General features: G+C 42.4%; 1 protein-coding gene across 5 annotated transcripts in view; it reads right to left on the bottom strand.

Moving 5' to 3' along the window:
- Nucleotides 1-18,197, bottom strand: part of CDK14 (cyclin dependent kinase 14) — a 642,291-nt gene extending 624,094 nt beyond the window's left edge. For all 5 annotated transcript variants that reach the window (XM_081531328.1, XM_081531329.1, XM_081531330.1 and 2 more), the window contains exons 1-2: nt 17,791-18,197; nt 12,214-12,245 (exon numbers count right to left, since the gene is read on the bottom strand). In XM_081531328.1, the coding sequence (XP_081387454.1) occupies nt 12,214-12,245; nt 17,791-17,881 (123 nt within the window). In that variant the 5' untranslated portion in view covers nt 17,882-18,197. The remainder of the gene's footprint in view (nt 1-12,213; nt 12,246-17,790) is intronic.
- Between the last annotated feature and the right edge of the window lie 293 nt (nt 18,198-18,490).

The raw sequence follows: 18,490 nt of genomic DNA, 5'->3' as shown, positions 1-18,490 counted from the left end.
ATCATGAGCGTTTGGGACTGTGCAGGAGCGCTAAATCGCTTCAGGTGTGTCTGACTCTGCAATCCTGTAGCCCTCCAGGCTCCTCTGTCCATGGGATTCTCCAGCAAAGAATAGTGGAGTGGGTGCCACCTGAGAATCACCTTTGGACTGTAAAAAAAAAAAAATTAATAAATGTATCATCCTCAGAGAAGCATCATTTAGGCATCACAGAGCCGTAAAGGTCAGCACACTCCCAATCGAGTGTAGACGAGGATTCCAGTCCTCAGAGAACCCTCACCCCTGGCTTAGTTCATTGTTACGGCTCCATGAATAAGAGGCCATTTCAAACCTGTGTGTTGTGCTTAGTAGCTCAGTCATGTCCGACTCTTTGTGAGCCCATGTACTGTATGAAGCCTGCCAGGCTCCTCTGGCCATGGTGATTCTCCAGGCAAGAATACCAGAGTGGGTTACCATGCCCTCCTCCAGGGGATCTTTCCAACCCAGGGATTGAACCCCAGTCTCCTGCATTGGAGGCGAGTTCTTTCCCAGCTGAGCTGCCAAGGAAGACCAACACAACCAAGCAATTTAAGGACTTGAGGATTATAAATTAGTGGCTCAAATTCCAGTCAAAAGGAAAATGGGTATAATGTACTTACTATAGCTGGATCCATTTTGAACCTGTTGAAGAAAATTATAAGTACCTGGGTTGCATAGAGAGACTTCCTAAGCCAGAGGTCAGCCTTTTGTAAGTGAATTCAAACATGCAAATGAAAGCACTGTCTGTAAGGGAACACCAGCCACCTTACATGAGAGACTTCCTACAGTCTAACGCACCTGCTGTCAGGATACACAGTGCGCACACAGAGAAAGAGGATGCTGTTCAACGCTTTCCACTTCTGTAACATTCTGTCTTTGGAGAATGAAGACTTTCAAAGTGACTAACTCTCCCAAATTGTCATACGTTTTGCATTTTGGAACATGTACCTCCTCTCTGAATCTTTACAGCACTACCCAGACATTCTAGCCACTGTCTGGGACTAGATATAATTATGGCAATTATGTCTACCATAATTAGGGAGAGGGTAAATGTGATCAAACATTTATAGAAAGGAAAAAATGAAGCATAGAAGAAGTTTTAAGAATTCGAAAATTTCAATGAAATTCCCAAAGAGAGAATTAAAGAGGAAATGATGTTCTTTCTCAGCCATCTGAAATGCTGAATTGGAAAGATAATGACTTACCAAATTACTGACATCATCAGGAAACAGTCTGTTAATTTTTAGACCTCTTTTCAGGTGACAGGTTCAAGCATCCCAGGGTGGCAAACATGGCCATGGTAAGAGGAAAACAGGATATAAAGTAATATAAAATCTTAATATAAAGAGACAGATAGAATTGGTGCCCAACCCAGAGCTGTAAAACAACAGGAGCTGGTCAATCTGTGAATGCCAGTGGGATGATCTTATGAGATCAACTAGACTGAGAGTCAGGTTCTGAGCATATCCAGAGCCTGACGTAAAACAGACATCAATTCAGTTGTCCCTCAGTACCACCAGCACGGATGCTAGAGTTCCCTATAGAAAATGTTATAGTGTCTGCACATAACACACACGTTTTTCCATATATTTTACTGTTTTCCATATACTTTTTTAAACTTTTTATTTAGTACTGGGGTATAACCAGTTAACAATGTTGTGACAGTTGCAGATGAACAGCGAAGGGACTCAGTCATACATACACATGTACCCCTTCTCCCCAAAACTCCCCATCCAGGCTGCCACGTAACATTTAGCAGAGTTCCACATTTTCCCCTATACTTTAAAATCATCTCTAGATTACTTATAAATCCTAATACAATGTAAATGATATATAAATGATTGTAAGTACAATGTAAATATTATGTAAATAGTTGTAAATAGAATGTAAACGCTATATAAATAGTTGCCAGCATGCAACAAATTCAAGTTTCACTGTTTGGTACTTTCTGGGATTTTTTTTTCCCCGAACATTTTCAATCCAAAGTTGGTTGAATGCATGGACAAAAAGCCATGGAGGGGGAGGGCTGACTATGAAGGCCTGCTGCACAAATCTCTGATTAGGAAAGGATCATGACAAGTTGATCTTGTTTCCCTGGTGGCTCAGATGGTAAAGAATCTTCCTGCAATGTGGGAGACCTGGGTTCGATCCCGGGTTGGGAAGATCCCCTGGAGAAGGGAATGGCAACCCACTCCAGTACTTTTGCCTGGAGAATTCCATGGACAGAGGAGCCTGGTGGGCTACAGTTCACGGGGTTGCAAAGAGTCGGACCTGACTGAGTGACTAACAACAACAACATAACAAGAAAGATGCCTTGGGAAGGCTGGAGTGGAGGAGTGAGAGATGGAACAGTAAGACCAATGAAAGGGTCACTGGCGTAAAATAAGTAAAAGTGATCAAGTCCTGAACTGAAGTGGCAGCAGCTGGAATGGTATTAAAGGCATTAAAATAAGAGATGACTGTCTGATAAGGTGGAAAGGTAGGTGAGAGATGGATGATGAAAGGCCTTAAAAGTCAAGCTAGCAGTTTGGACTTGAACCTGCAGCTGACATGGAGCTTTTAAAGCATTAAGCAGGAGAACAGCACAATTTGTATTTCAGATCTGTCATTCTATTAGAATAGGAGGCAAGCTGTAGGCAGGGACGCCAGTCAGAAGACTACTGCTGTCCAGACAAGAGAGGCTGAATGCTTACCTCAGCAGTGGGAAAGGATGGAACACGAGGGGACAAGAACCTACCCAAAGCAGGGATGTGGGGCTTAGAGGAATGTATAGGAAGGGGTCATGTCTCTGCCTTCAAAAATCATGTGGCTGTGAAAGCCAACCACTGAGATAGGAAAGAGAAAGGATGCACATTTAGAGAATATAGGAATTAGTAACACAGGTGACCCTTGAACAATTAGGGGTGCCAACCCCCTGCTCAGCCAAAAACTTGAGTATAGGGCTTCCGTGGTCATCCAGTGGTTAAGAATCCAGCTGACAATGCAGGGGACATGGGTTCAATCCCTGCTCTAGAAAGATTGCCGACGCGCCATGCCGAGGAGCAACGAAGCCCATGCGCCACAACTACTGAGCCCGCGCACCTAGAGCCTGTGCTCCACAGCAAGAGGGCCAGGCCATCACTCATTCTCCGCAACTAGAGGAGCCCACACGCTGCAATGAAGACCGAGCACAGCCAAAAGCAGACAAATACGTAAATCTTAAAAAAAATAAATCTGAGTGTAACTTTATAATCAGCCCTCTATATCCACAATTATGCACTCCCAGATTCAACCAACTGCATTTGCTGAAAAAACAATCCATATGAGTGCCAACCCCTGTGGTTCAAACCCATGTCATTAGAAGGCCAACTGTATTTTGATGCACTGAAATCCAGGTGATTACAAGATATAGAAGCAGAAACATCCAATGGGCATCTGGATAGGTTTAACTGTGCTCAGAGCCTCTGCTGAAACACCTAAAAAAGGACAGAGGCAGGAAACGCAGACAAGAAAGTAAAGAATCATGGTTTTCTCAGGGTATATGATCAGTAGTGGGACCGCTGGGTCATATGGTAGTTTTTATCTTTAGATTTTTAAGGAACCTCCATACTGTTCTGCATAGTGATTGTACCAATTTACATTCCCACCAACAGTGCAAGAGGGTGGATGAACCTAGAGTCTGTCATACAGAGTGAAGTAAGCCAGAAAGAGAAAAACAAATATTAACGAAGATATATGGAATCTAGAAAAATGGTACTGACGAACCTATTTGCAGGGCAAGAATAGAGACGCAAACATAGAGAATGGACTTGTGGACACAGGGTGGGAAGGAGAGGGTGGACAAATTGAGAGTAGCACTGACATATATATACTACCATGTGTAAAACAGAGAGCCAGCAGGAAGCTGCTGCATAGCACGGGGACCTCAGCTTGGTGCTCTGTGATGACCTAAAGAGGTGGGATGAGGGGCTTAAGAGGGAGGGGATACATGTATACAAATAGCTGATGCACATCGTGGTACAGCAGAAACTAACACAACATCGTAAAGCAGTTACACTCTAATTTAAAATAAATTTTAAAAATAAAATAAATTATACAAATAAAAGAAAGGAAAGAATCAATTACACAAGCTTCTGGAGTGGACAGAAGGGGAAGGAATCAAGAGGAAAGGAGGAGGAACCAGAAGAGGAAAAAAAGACATATCTTCCTCTCAGGTAGAGAAAAACAGGAAGTATGATTGTAGCAAATAATGTACATGTATAGGCAAGGGGCTAATACCTAATGTTGTTAAGGGTTCTAAGAAGGTGAAGGTTGTTATCAGTTGAATTGTATCTACTAAAAATTCCTATGTTTAAGTCTTAAGTTACCCCAGTACCTCTGAATGTGATCTTACTTGGAAACAGGGTCACTACAGATGTAATTAGTTAAATTAAGATGAATTCATAACAGTAATTATTTATGGATATAAGAGTTGGACCATAAAGGAAGTTGAGCGCTGAAAATTGATGCTTTCAAATTGTGGTGCTGGAGAAGACTCTTGAGAGTCCCTTGGACAGCAAGGAGATCAAATCAATCAATCCTAAAGGAAATCAACCCTGAATATTCATTGAAAGAACTAATGCTGAAGCTGCAATACTTTGGACACCTGATGTGAAGAGCTGACTCACTGGAAAAGACCTTGATGCTGAGAAAGATTGAAGGCAAGAGGAGAAGAGGGCAGCAGAGGATGAGATGGGTAGATAGCATCACCAACTCCATGGACATGAATCTGAGAACAGTGAAGGACAGGGAAGCCTGGCATGCTGCATTTCACAGGGTCACAAAGAGTCGGACATGACTTAGCAACTGAATAGCAACAAACCAGAGCAGAGAATGACTGAGCCCCTAATCAGAGTGAGCCCCTAATTCAATATGATTTATGTCCTTATAAAAAAAGGTGGGGGAATTTGGATACACACTCACTGAGGGAAGATGATGTGAAAACACATGGAGAAGAGGACCATCTACAAGTTAAGGGAGGAAGTCTGGAATAGACGCTTCCTTCACAGCCCGCAAGAGGAACCAAAGCTGCCAACGCTTTGACTTCAGACTTCTGATCTTCGGAATTGTGAGACAATAAAACATCTGTTGTTTAAGCCACTGAGTTTGTGGGTGTTTTTCTATGGAAACTCTAGCAAACTAATAGAGAGGGAAAGTCATGTAGAAAAGGAAGGAGGGGTAGATGAGGGCGGTTAGAAGGTTTGAGGGGAGTGGAAATGTTTCAGCAGGAAACAGGTCAGCCACACAGTGCAAGACTGTGCACTGCTGCCTCAGGTTCCAGCAAAGAATGGAGACGATAGATTTATTTACAGAGTGATTTCCTCAAGCAGCTTTGGCCGCCACTGGGTAAGAGAGGAAAAGATGCCAGGTCAAAATCAAGAGCTGGCAGAGTAGATTACAAGCAAAGTACCAAGGGGTAAGGCCATTGAGGATACTGTCAAGGGAGTGATATACCATGAGTGAACAGAAAGGAAATAGAGAAGAGAGGATCAGTTGTGAGCTGGAAGGAGGAGGCAGGGTAGGCAGAGGAGGGGTCCTCTGCAAACTGGAAACCAGCACAGAAGAGATACAAGGAGTATAACCTCAGCAAGAGGGCTAAGGAACCACTGTTACCAAAATTTAGTATTTTAGATGAGGAAGTCAGGGAAGCCTGAAGCTGCAACATTGTATACAACACATCCATCATTCACAAGACACTGAGAGCTCCAGTGATAAGACAGTTAAGGTGAAAAAAGAACGCAAAGGTTTCTGCCACCCTCAAAGGATGGGAAAGAATCACCAGGAATATCCCCAAAATATTTGCACCTAACCCCTAGACTCTGGCTCACATTAAAAAATCACTGCCGTATTTATCATCTTGGGTATTAGAGTTATATCTTTATACAAAATAACAAAAGAGGGACAAGAACTAGAAACTGAGATCAATGTACCATGCCCCATCTATCTCCCAATCTGGGTTGGCTGAATCCATGGGTGTGGAACCCCAGATATAGAGAAATAACTGTAAGGTTCACACGGATTTTTGACTGTGTAGGGGTTCAGAGTCCCTAACACTGGAATTGTGAGTACAGAGGGAGTGCACCTCAACATAATAAAGAGCATATAAGACAAGTCAAAGCGGTCATGCTCAATGGTGAAAGCTTTCTCTCTCAAATCAGGAACAAGAAAAGGACAGCCCTTTTCACCACTCTTATTCAACAAAGTACTGAAAGTCCTAGCCAGAGCAATTAGGCAAGAAAAAGAAATAAAAAGCATTAATTGGAAAGGAAGTAAACCTGTCACTATTTGCAGATGACATAATGCTAGATACGGAAAACTAAAGATTCCACCAAAAAACTGTTAGAAGTAATAAACGAAGACTTCCCTGGAGGTCCAGTGGTTAAGAATCAGCCTGCCAATGCAGGGTGCATGGGTCCAATCCCTGGTCCAGGAGAATTCCCCAGGCCTCAGGGCAACTAGACTCATGTACAATGACTCCTGAACCCATGTGCCACAACTACCGAAAGCTGAACGCCCCAGGGCCCACGCTGTGCGACAAGCGAAGCTGTCACAGTGCAGAGCCTGCACATGGCAACCAGAGAGCGGCAGCCAGAGAGACCAACTGCCCTGCTCACTGCAACTGGGGAAAGCCCACACACAGCAACAAAGGCCCAGCTCAGCCAAAAACAAAAATAAATAATTTTTAAAAAGAAAGGGTAAACAAATTCAGTAAAGTTTCAGGATGCAAAAATCAATGCCCAGAAAGCTGTTGTTTCTATATATAAACAATGAACTATCAGGAAGTCAAATTAAGAAAACAATTCACTTTACAACTTAATCAAGAATTTTAAATATCAAGGAATAAATTTAACCAAGGAGGTGAAAAACACCTGTATACTGATAACTATAGGACACCGAATAAAGAAATAAATGGAAAGATATTCCATGCTCATGACTGGAAAGAATAATATTGTTGAAATGTCCATATCATCCAAATAGCAAAGAGAATCTAATTTCACAATTCTCATAGAAATAGTGTAAACAATTCCAAAATCTGTATGAAACCACAAAAGACCCTGAAGCGCCAAAGCAATCTTGAGAAAGAAGAACAAAACTGGAAGCACCATGCCCCTGATTTCAAGCTACATTAAAAAGCCACAGTAACCAAAACAGTATGGCATAAAAAGAGACAGAGATAAGTGGAACAAAATAGAAAGCCCAAAAACCAACTCACACATATATGGTCAGTTAACGTCCAAAGGAGCCAAGAATATACAATGGGGAAAGGACACTCTAATAAACAGTGTTGGGAAAACTGGGCAACTATATGCAAAAGAGTAAAACTAGACCTCTATCTTATACCATACACAAAAAATAACTCAAATGGATTAAAGACTTGATTATAAGACCTGAAACCATAAAACTTGTAGATGAAAACACTGGCAGTAAGCTCCTTGACATCACTCTTTACAATAGTTTTTGGACCTGACACCAAAAGCAAAAATAAATAGCTTCTGCACAGCAAAAGAAACTATCAACAAGGCATATCAACAAGGAAACCGGATTATAGAAAGAACTGCAAAGGCAGTCCACTGAATGGGAGAAAATATTTGCAAATAGTGTATCTGACAAGGGATTACTATCCAAAATATATAAAGATGTAATACAGTTTAACAGCAAAAACCAATCCTGTTTAAAAAATGAGCAGAGAATCTGAGCAAACACCAAAGAAGACATACAGATGACCAACAGATGAAATGCAGAGCCCTGTGACTATAGTTAACAATACACTACTGCACATTTGAAAGTGTCTAAGAGAGTAAATCTTTAAAGTTCTCATCACAAGAAAAAAAATTCTGTACCTATGTATAGAGACAGATGTGAACTAGACTTCATTGTGGTGATTATTTTGCAGTATGTACAAACACGGAATCATTATTGAAACTTATACAATGTACTATAATTTAATAAAGAAAGAAGGAAAGTAAGGAGAGTTAGAGGGAGAGAGGGAAGGGAAAGAAAAGGAAAAAGAAAAAATTCTTCCAAAGAAACCCACATTTCTTTTTCTCCTCTTTCTGTTCAAAGTCAAACATTTACACAACCTACAGAAATACTCTACATGAATAAGGGAGTAGCTACCACACTCCCCCTCTAGGCACTCGAGAGAAAGCCACTCCTTGAGATAAGGCGATCTCCAGCTCATAAACACTGAGTAAGGAGTCGCCACACCTCACGCATATCTAAGAATCAGCACCCAGCCCCCAGATTACAAGACTCAAATCTTAATTGGATTCCAGCGGACTGTTTGAGTTCCCCAACTCCCACAGGAAAAGTGGAAGACCATGAAAAGAATGCAAGAAAATTTCTACCATTATAATCTGAAAATGATCATACAAAAACTCAGTGACTTCTTGTTTACAGAAGCACCGATCTAGTACTCATTTCTGATCTTGGTAAAACTGTAATTTGATGTTGACTTTGCAGGATTCTATGCTGCACTGACAGAAAGCAACTTGAAGATCACAGTCTTACTGACTGGTTTTACAAATGAGAAAACTGAGTCCTAGGTAAAGTAAATACCTGCGCAAATAGCTGAGAAGTGGCAAATGAGAATCCATGTGGGCTGACCCTGGGATGAACTTTCTCTTCATTTGCAACATATATTCACTCATATTCAATAGATAGCTTTTGAACATTAACCACATGCAAGACACAAAGGAACTACAAAACTGAACGCAGGCAGTCATTCCTTCAGGGAATCTAAAAAATGGTGGGTTTTTAGATACTAGTTTTACAGTCTTCAATATGCAAATCATCACATGAAGTCTTTGAAATTTAAAGGGAATATCTGAAAATAATTCTCTTCATAGACCTAATACTTACCTTTGAATTTAATCTTTCCATCCTCCTTGTAGCCCTTCAACTACAGAAGGCAGATGTCATCGTAAGAGCATCAATAATGAAGGCAATGATGAAGACAAGGACAATGACAAGATGAAATATAAGACATTTACTATGTGCCAGTGGCTATTCTGGAACCTTTAGATACTTAGCTTATCTAATCCTCCCAATACTGGCTTCCCTGGTGGCTCAGATGGTAAAGAATACTCCTGCAGTGCAGGAGACCTGGGTTCGATCCCTGGGTCAGGAAGATTCCCTGCAGAAGGGAATGGCAATCCATTCTAGTATTCTTGCCTGGAGAATTCCATGGACAGAGGAGCCTAGCGGGCTACAGTCCAAGGGGTCGCAAAGAGTCGGACACGACTGAGTGACTAACACACACACAATCCTCCCAATAACCTTAGGAAGGAGGTACTATCACATCTCTATTTTATAAAAGGCCTGGGGAAAGGAAGTTGATTGCCCTTGAAAGGGTGGTTGATTTGGGGCTGACACTCAAGCATGTCTTTACTAATCCTGTCTCCCCAGCTCCTAGCCCTGGGTCCTCCCCTGACTAAATGAAAATCACCTGTTCCCCGCCCAGGACCTCAGTTCCTCCACCTTTGAAAAAACGAAGTCGGTCACCTGATTTCCAATGTCTCCTCAAGATGGAACATTCTGTGATTTACTGACTTAAGGTATCTATCCAATCTCTTTCCTTTAGCAGAGGAGGAAAAATGCTTTATAAAAGTTAAGGATAGGGGTTCCCTGGTGTCTCAGTTGTAAAGAATCCACCTGCCAATGCAGGAGACACAGGTTTAATCCCCGATGCCAAGGAGCAACTAAGCCCGTGCAGCACAACTAGTGAGCCTGTGCTGTAGAGCCCACCTGCCACAACTATTGAAGCCCCCGCACCCCAGAGCCTGGATTCTGCAACGAGAGAAGCCACCCCAATGAGAAGCCTGTGCACCATAACTAGAGAAAAACTTGCGCAGCAAGGAAGACCCAGCACAGCCAAAACGTAATCAATTAATTCTTTTATAAAAAAAAGCTAAGGATAATTTTGCCCCAAATTACAAAATCCAGACCTTCAGCTATGCAGAGGTTTGGGGGTAGGCAGGGCACGAAGTTACAGGTTTCAGCCTCAGTGTTTTTGAAAGCTGATGTCACCACCACGTGGCAGAATAACACACAATCATTAATGGTGTCTAAACAAGACAAAAGGTTTTTTAAAGTTCTAATAAAGATTAGGTGTCATCTGTAAAAATACTCAAAAATAAAGGTTGAAAAAAAAGTAGGATAGAATATATGGGCTATAGTTTGGGGAGCGGAGGTTATTTTGTTTGTTCTTTACACAAGAAAAGAGGCAAGGACATTCAATAGCAGATGTAATTGAATAATAGGATTTGGGAGGTTTTTCTTCTCTTTTTCCTTTTTTTTTTTTAATGTAAACTTAAATTACCTCCATTATTAGAGGGGAGAGTTTTCTTTATACAGAAAAGGTGCTCAATATTCTCACACTGATTTCTTCCGAGAAGAAAGAAAACACTCTCTGGAAATCATCTTGGTAACACTGCAGAAATTCCAGAAAGACAGGTTTCAAGAATAGCATTATGACCCACTATAGATGGGAAAGAAAAGGCTCCTTTATTGCTTCAGGTCTAGAATCACTAAATTTCACAGGATGTTTCAGGAATGTTGGCAGGGAAAGTTGCTTTGGAGTCCAGGGACACGCAGCTTTGTAGAGCTTGCTGTTGTTGTTCAGCCACTCAGTCATGTCCGACTCTTTTGTGACCTCGTGGACTGTAGCCCACCAGGCTCCTCTGTCCATGGGATTTTGCAAGCAAGAATACTAGAGTGGGCTGCCATTTCCTCCTCCAGGGGATCTTCCCGAACTAGGGATCGAACCCGTTTCTTCTGCATTGGCGGGAGGATTCCTGACCGCTGAGCCACCTGGGAAGCTATGTGTAGAGCTGGACCCAGTGGGAAACAAAGAACAGGGGCAACAGACGAAGTGGCAGACCGTGAGAGCCAAATGTCTCGCACACCTTCCAGAAATCCCGGTCTGGTGTAGGTTCTCCCTGAGTGCCCTTGTCCTGCACCACAGCCAGCCACGTGGCCAGGGGAACTTTCCATTAGCACGTGTGTCCTTGCTTCTCTGAAGCACTGCAACACAGGGAAGTCGGGTAGCCTCTTTCACGGAATCTGCAACTGTTAAAACAAATCAAACCACAACCAAACTCATCTATTCTTCTATCAGGCTACAGGATAAGTACATTGTGTAGATACATATGTGTTCATACATAAACATGCTGTGTGTGTGTGTGTGTGTGTGTGTGTGTGTAAAAGGGACAGGCTACCCACTCCAGTATTCTTGGGCTTCCCTGGTGGCTCAGACGGTAAAGAATCCACCTGCAATGCGAGACCTGGGTTCGATCCCTGGGTTGGGAAGGTCCCCTGCCAGAGGGTATGGCAATCCACTCCAGTATTCTTGCCTAGAGAATCCCATGGACAGAGGAGCCTGGCAGGCTGCAGTGCTTGGGGTTGCAGAGTCAGACACGACTGAGCACATATATACACACACACACACACATATATATATATACGCACACACGGCCCCATTTACATTTATCAATGACAGTGGCTTTAGATGGCAACAATGAAACACTTCACTCTACAGAGCTCCTGAGAACATTCTGGAAACACATTATTTGTCTGGTGATTCCCACAGATATACTATCACAAATTCAGAGAGAGTACAACTGAAAAATCACATTCAGAGTGCTATTAATTACATAGGAACCCCCTGCCTTTCTGGAACAATGCTACTTTGTGGCAAGCAGATACAGATCTGATAGGCAAAGAATAGGAAAACTAGAACAAGAGAAGACGGCACCTCCTGCGGGGGAGTCTGACAGACAATCTGTGGCGTCAACATCACATCACGCCCTCATTCGGAGCAGTGGGACCCGACCTGCCAACAGCTCCAGACTTGCCCCGAGCGCACACATCACACTGGGCTTCACCAGCACCACCGTCATCAACAAAGCAACAAAACAACAAAACAAAGCTTGCAGGAGTCTTGAGTTTGCTTGCTAATTTCAAAAGACACATTTCTGTTGATGGACAACAAAATTCAATCTGAACAGTTATTTAAAATTGGAAAATTCGATGTAACTAAATAAAAAGATGCCATCGCTTGTTTTTTGTTTTTCTAAGGCAGTTTTTGATTGTTTGCTTCTAAGCGCAAAGTTGACACCTACCGAGTTTACCTAGCAGTAATCAAACACTTCCAACGTTAGATAAAGAAATTTAACCTACCTCTTCAAAGGTGGTGTCATCTTTCTTCAAGGCTATAAAATAAAAGGGAAAAGGAAACAATTATTGTGAAACATCTTAAAGAGGCCAAGTATCTAAGTTCTAGGGAAAAAAAAAAAAACCAAAGTAGTATGGTGTTTCCATTTCAGAAAGTAAAATTGTACCCCAACCTGAATAACAATGCTATGATACAAATATGAAAACTGCAAATGACAGAATTGCACAGCATGCATCTTTGTGAAGCACTTTCATAAATATGTAACTGAAACTACACTCCCAACTATGGAAAAGAAGTAGGCAGGCATATCTTTCCTCTATTTCTCCTTTAGTAGAAAAATGTTTTAATCAAAATATAAAGGAATCAAAACGGAATCTTAAAGACATTTCCCCCTTAAACTTCTGTTGTTAGCTCGTCTACCGTTATGCAGGGTGGCTGGACCTCCCAGACCAGTTGTCAGGAAGATACGGACTCTGCATAGGGCCCCGAATGCGATTTTCATCCTGAGAGGAGTTTGTTTGATGATGAAAGATAAGATGCGCAAAATAAGTACTGCAGAAACATAATTCAAACATTTTCAACATAACTTCTCTAACAGGGTATCACCAAAGGAGACAGCAATTTGGAGTATTTCATACAAACGAGCAAGTACTTGAAATTTACTTGAAATATTCCTACCCTCAGAACTGGCATTTAATTACTCTGAAGAGAAAGAGAAGTATTTCAGGTTTAGCTGACAAACACCTAGGTCCTTAAATGCTACAATTATTTAGCATGTTTCAGATTAAAAAGAATGCACAAAGGAGCAAATTTAACTGAAATCATGAGTTGGAGAAACATTTCAGATGTACACAATTGTGCATAAGGGCTTACTGGTCTATATTCTAAAGTTTATTCAGGCTGAATAGAGTAGAAACTAGAACATCTTTAACACCCAGACTGGACTATTTATTTCCTTCTTGCCACCTAAGTCTTACCAATTCCTCCAACCTTCTGGATAAAGGGCTGGGGTCTATAGGTAGAAAGAAAAGAAGGAAAGAGAAGAGGGAATTGCAGGTGTATTTTCTAAGATATAAAGAGCAGGAAGCCAGATAATCTCCCGTATACACTATTCTCAAACCCAGGACACCACAGGGGAGAATATTTTAAGACCAAGAAGTCTACCCCTTCATTGAACACTTCATTACTAAACAGACACCTTGCATTGTTTCTTTTAAACACTGAATCCCTTCCCTGAAGAGCAATTAGTGGTAACAAAAAAGACCAATTAAAGTTTTCTTTGCCAAATATTTATCAGGTCACTGATGAAACTCTGACCTAAACAAGCATACAACATCTTGTTATTGATTACATTCCCTGATTATCATTAATCATTCATGCAAATACAAACTCACAACTGTCTTCAAGGATATCATGGAATAACAAGCATACTACATTTTTCTGGGCTAACAAAGGGGCATATATTAAGCCATCTAACAAAATCAGATATTCTATTCAGTCCTCTGCTCAGACCCTGCTCCCTCCAGAAGTCTTTCCATGATCTCACTAAGACTAAAATGATATCCCTCCTATGTTCTCCAACAGCAAATGATGCTAATCTTCCTGGTAGAATTTGCCAATGCTCATTCATTGGCCTGTCTTCTCTTAAAGTCCTTGAGGGACAGGAACCAGTATCAACACTCACTGACTCTGAACACCAGCACAATATCCAGCACACAGGAGGTACTCAATAATTGTCTGTGGAATTAATGAGCTGTACTTCAAGGGCAAAAGAATAGCATCTTACCCTTTGAGATACGTTAAGTTTTGGCATATGAAATCCAGGTACTATTGTCTCTTATGAAAGAATCATAGATATAAATTCCGTATCACAGTTTTCAAAGTAACTGTATGGGGGAGGGGAGTATATGGTGCAATAGTTCAATTTTGCATGTGAACCTTTAACCTTACATTTCTCTTTTGGACAGAATGGATTTATCAAGTGACAGCTGGACTCTAAAATTACACTCACAGAATAAGGTAACAAACCCCCAATTTCAACGTAACCACAGCCTCTTCCTTTTTTCCAGTTATCTCACAAACTTCATCTTTTAGAGAAATAGTATACACAGGGTTCATCTCAAATATCACAGAGTATAAACTTCCTTTCTCAGGGAGATAATCCAAGTAAGGGTGAAGAAATGCATTCAAACAAATATGAAGAAACATCAGTTCAACCTTAACCTCACATCAGGTATTACAGAAAGCCTTTCTCCTTCTAAGCAGTCATCTGAAAATAAAAGAAACAAGGAAAGAAAAGAAGAAATGGATTTTAATATTTAAACAATGAAGTTCCCATTTGTCTCTGTTTATGCTAGACTATTTTTTTTTAAAGTTAGACAACTATAGTAATTCCTAATAAGTGAACACACTAATACTATTTAGCAAAAAACCATAAATACTCACTACTGAAATCAATGGATGACTTTGAAATTCAATTACACCCATCTTACAAAAGAACCATAGCTGTGTCACTCCCTGGCAAATGTCATAAATTAGAGTGCTATGGCTTGAAAGCTAGTGTGTTTTATTAGGCCTTTTATAATAGAGTAATCGCAGATCAGCTGTATTTGAAGTGGGTAGTGACAAAGTTGGCTGATCTTGCATGTGCAAGTAAATTAAACATTAGCAATGTCACTGGTATATAGAGTTATTATTATTAATCTTTTATAAGAATGGATTATTAATCCATAATTAATGAAAATCACAGACTTTCAAAAACTGTCCTCATTTTCTGTAGATGATTACTAATTTCTCATGGCTAAACAATGATACTATATATTTTACCATATAACAAACTATCCTTTTGAATCATACTAAAAAAGCAAAATAAAGTCAGTATGTTTATTTCAAAACCCACAGTAGATTGGTTAAAGGGAATGAATATACTGAGATGTTGAATTACTCAGCAGGAATAAACCATTCACTCTTTAATCTCCTCAAGAAGTACCAACAAGAAAGGAAGAAGATAGAGGAGGTAAACTGAGAAATCAGAAGCAACAGTAACAGCCTCCAGTATCAATCTTCACCATGGGACAAATATTCACTAGATAGTTTATGTATTTATCTGATCTAATCTTCACAACAGCCTTAAGAAAACTGACAGATGAGGACTCTAGGATTTAGGGGAATTCTGCTAGTTGGCCAAGGCACACAGCAAGCAACAGAAATGGGATTCGAACCCAGATCAGTGAAAAGCCCAAACCCATCCATTTTTCAGGTTAACTCTACTATCAAGTCAATGGCCACTTCTTTTCTCTTGCTTTCCACCAAAAGATCCATATGTCAGGATGTTGTAATCACTAACATAACACATTAGGAACCTCTATGGAGTCTTCAATCCCATACAACACAGGGCAACTTATGCATTACTTAACTAAGTGCCAATAACAAAGTGACTTGAAAAGCAAGCTCAGAGGTTAGGGACCTGTCCAAGGTCACTCCGCTACACCTGATGACACTGGAAACCCCAACCCACCCGACACACAGCCCATACCTTTAATCTACACACTAGGTAATCCCATAGTGAAGCTTCAATTCAACAGCCTCCGGTACCTTAAAAATCCTTGAATAACGGGATCGATTTCATTGCTTTTTGATTTTGCAAATAAAACTTTAAAAAATATGTAGATAACAAAGACTTTTCTTCTGTAACGCTACTTCTAATGAATGTCTTGAGCTTGGTGTACAATCAGAGGCACTTAACCCTCTTTATCTCCTTTTACAGTATTTCAGAATGAGATTTGCTATTCAGAATCGTGACCCTCCATCAATACAAGAAATAATCAGTTATGTTCACAGCACTGTACTGCTTCTGTAAAGGAGAAGGCAAAAATCTACTAGAACTTAGAAGACATTTTCACAAGAGCTGGAATCAAAAGGAGTTTCACATCACTAAATCTCTGTAAGCTATAAAATCCAATTAACAACAATATCACATTTGCCAGCATTGTAGTTAATCCAAATTTTACTGATTGTCGATCAAAACCTTGAAATCATTTAAACATAAGGAATTTTTATATTAATGTCCTTGGCTTCTTACTGAGACTCAGTGGCAATGAATTATTTAACACAAAACTGGATGGGTTCCAACAGAGTCATTAGCATTAGTAAATATACACTTAGTGCTTTTTAGAACAGGGCTTAATGGACTCCAGAATCTGCCTCTGTGATAGTTTGGGTCGGGGGCTGAAACATCCTTAATAATGCACAGCGACTCAACACCTTGCTCTCTCACACTCTTCTTGGCTTCAAACTTCATCTGAATGCAAGGGCTCTTCATAGCCATCCCTAACTCATAAGACTAAAACTGCAAATACCCAATACACAAAATAAATAAACCAGGGCTAAATACTGGTTTCATACCATAACTTTATGGTCATCTTGGGAAAGTTTATGTATACCAATAAGACATTTTTTAAGTTAGAAGACAACAAAGAAACCTAGACTAAAAACATATTTTGACTTGAGGGAAGTTTGCATATTTCAGGATGCACTTATACCACTATTTTTAAATGAATGGATGGAAGGTCAAGGACAATACATATGCACTCCACGGTTTTAGCTTAAGGGATGAAGCACCTTATGTTTAATTCCCATTAACACCTTCATTAACATGGATGACATGTTAAACAAGTGAAACAAAGGCTAGAGGGACTCTAAAGGCTTCTTAGGGACTCTGAGTTATTATTTTTAGTACTTTTACCATTTTCCTGCTGAAAACAGTTGCCTGTGTAAATGAAAGTTCAGATGTTAGAAAAGGTAGCCACCCTCGTACGGTTAAAGGGGGGTTTTGTGGCCAACCCTAGAAATCGAACCAACCCATTCCACGTGACACTGTTGTCACCCTGTTATAGTCTGTGACACGGATTTATTGTTAAATGTCCCAAATATTTCTCAGTCGGTTATTTGTCGGTCAATTGGCCGGCTGATTTAAAGACAATAGCCCTGGAGCTCTAGTATATGGAAGAAGTTTGGGAGACTTACTCCTCAAATGTTCAGACAGGTTCACAGCGGGCATGTCTCTGCAGCAATGGAAAGATTCAGAGAACTCGAGACTCAACAACCAAACCTCGCTTTCGAGGACCCGAAGTACCGAACAAAAGATCCCAAGGTATCTGTCCCACTTCTCTTTAGGCTGGATGTTAAACAATACCATGGTACAAACTCAACATTTCACCAATTCCCACAGTCAGATTATTGACTAAACACCCCCAAGGCCTGAGAGCAAAAAAAAAAAAAAGACCCTGGCGGCCGCGCAGCTGGGAGCGCAGCAGGGGCCGGAGCGTCCCCTCGCCTGTCCCCCGCGGGCGCGAAAGCAGGAGCGCTAGTGGCGAGGAGAGCGAACCCAAACCGTAGGCTTAAGATCATGCACAAATGAACCCTCCGATCATGAGGGGAAGAGGTGTCTCTCGTTTTTGTCGTCGCCCTCCCCCAGGTCCTGGGCACTGCTCCCCCCATCCTTCGCGCGCAGCGCACCCCACGCCAGCCCCGGGTGGCCCCTGAGCCGCCAGGCTGGGTGCTCGGGACAGCATGCCACTTACCAATGCGGCTGAAACTATCCGACAAAGTTCTCCGCAACTTCTTCATCTTGCCGATCTTCTCGGCCGGCTGCGGCTCAATGAGGTCGCACATCTGGGCGACACGGGGCTTGGGCAACTTCCCCAAACTGGTCCAGAGCGGAGCGCAGACAACGGCGAGGGCGCGCGGCGCGGCGAAGGCGGCGCCTCCTCCGCCTCCTGCACCTCCTCCACCTCCTCCTCGGGCCGGGAGGCGAAGCGCAGGGCTGTGGAGGCTAGCTGGGAGCAGTAGGCTCGACTCGGGCCTGGGCCGCGGCTGGACGGGCGGGGGCGTTCTACGTGGTGCCGGGGGCGGCCGCGATCGCAGCCGCCGCCGTGGTGGCCCCGCGCCGCGCCGCCGCCGCCCAGCTCATTTTCCCTCCTTTGTAACCGAGAGAAGCGCGGCCGGCCGCCGGCGGTGAGGGCGGCGCGGGCGGAGGCGGGGCGGGGCGGGGGCGGGCTGGGGACGAGGTGCGGGCGCCCGGGGTGGGGGGGGGCGGTCGCCGAGCGCGCGGGGCGCGGGCGGGGAGAAGTTCTCAGCCCCGAGTTTCGGGCGCTCGGGAGAGAAAGCCGCGGCGCGGATCCGCCAGCTGCCCCGCCCTCAACCCCCTCCCGCCGCCGCCGCTGCTGCCTCGGCCCCGCCTTCCCCCTGGCGCAGGCCCCTGGGGCGCGGGACCCCGGCGCG

Source organism: Giraffa tippelskirchi, chromosome 10 (genome assembly GCF_054371585.1).
Source record: "Giraffa tippelskirchi isolate mGirTip1 chromosome 10, T2T-mGirTip1v1.2.pri, whole genome shotgun sequence".
Lineage (NCBI taxonomy): Eukaryota > Metazoa > Chordata > Mammalia > Artiodactyla > Giraffidae > Giraffa > Giraffa tippelskirchi.
The sequence above is the reverse complement of the archived record's forward strand: the minus strand, read 5'-3'. Positions and strand labels throughout refer to the sequence as shown.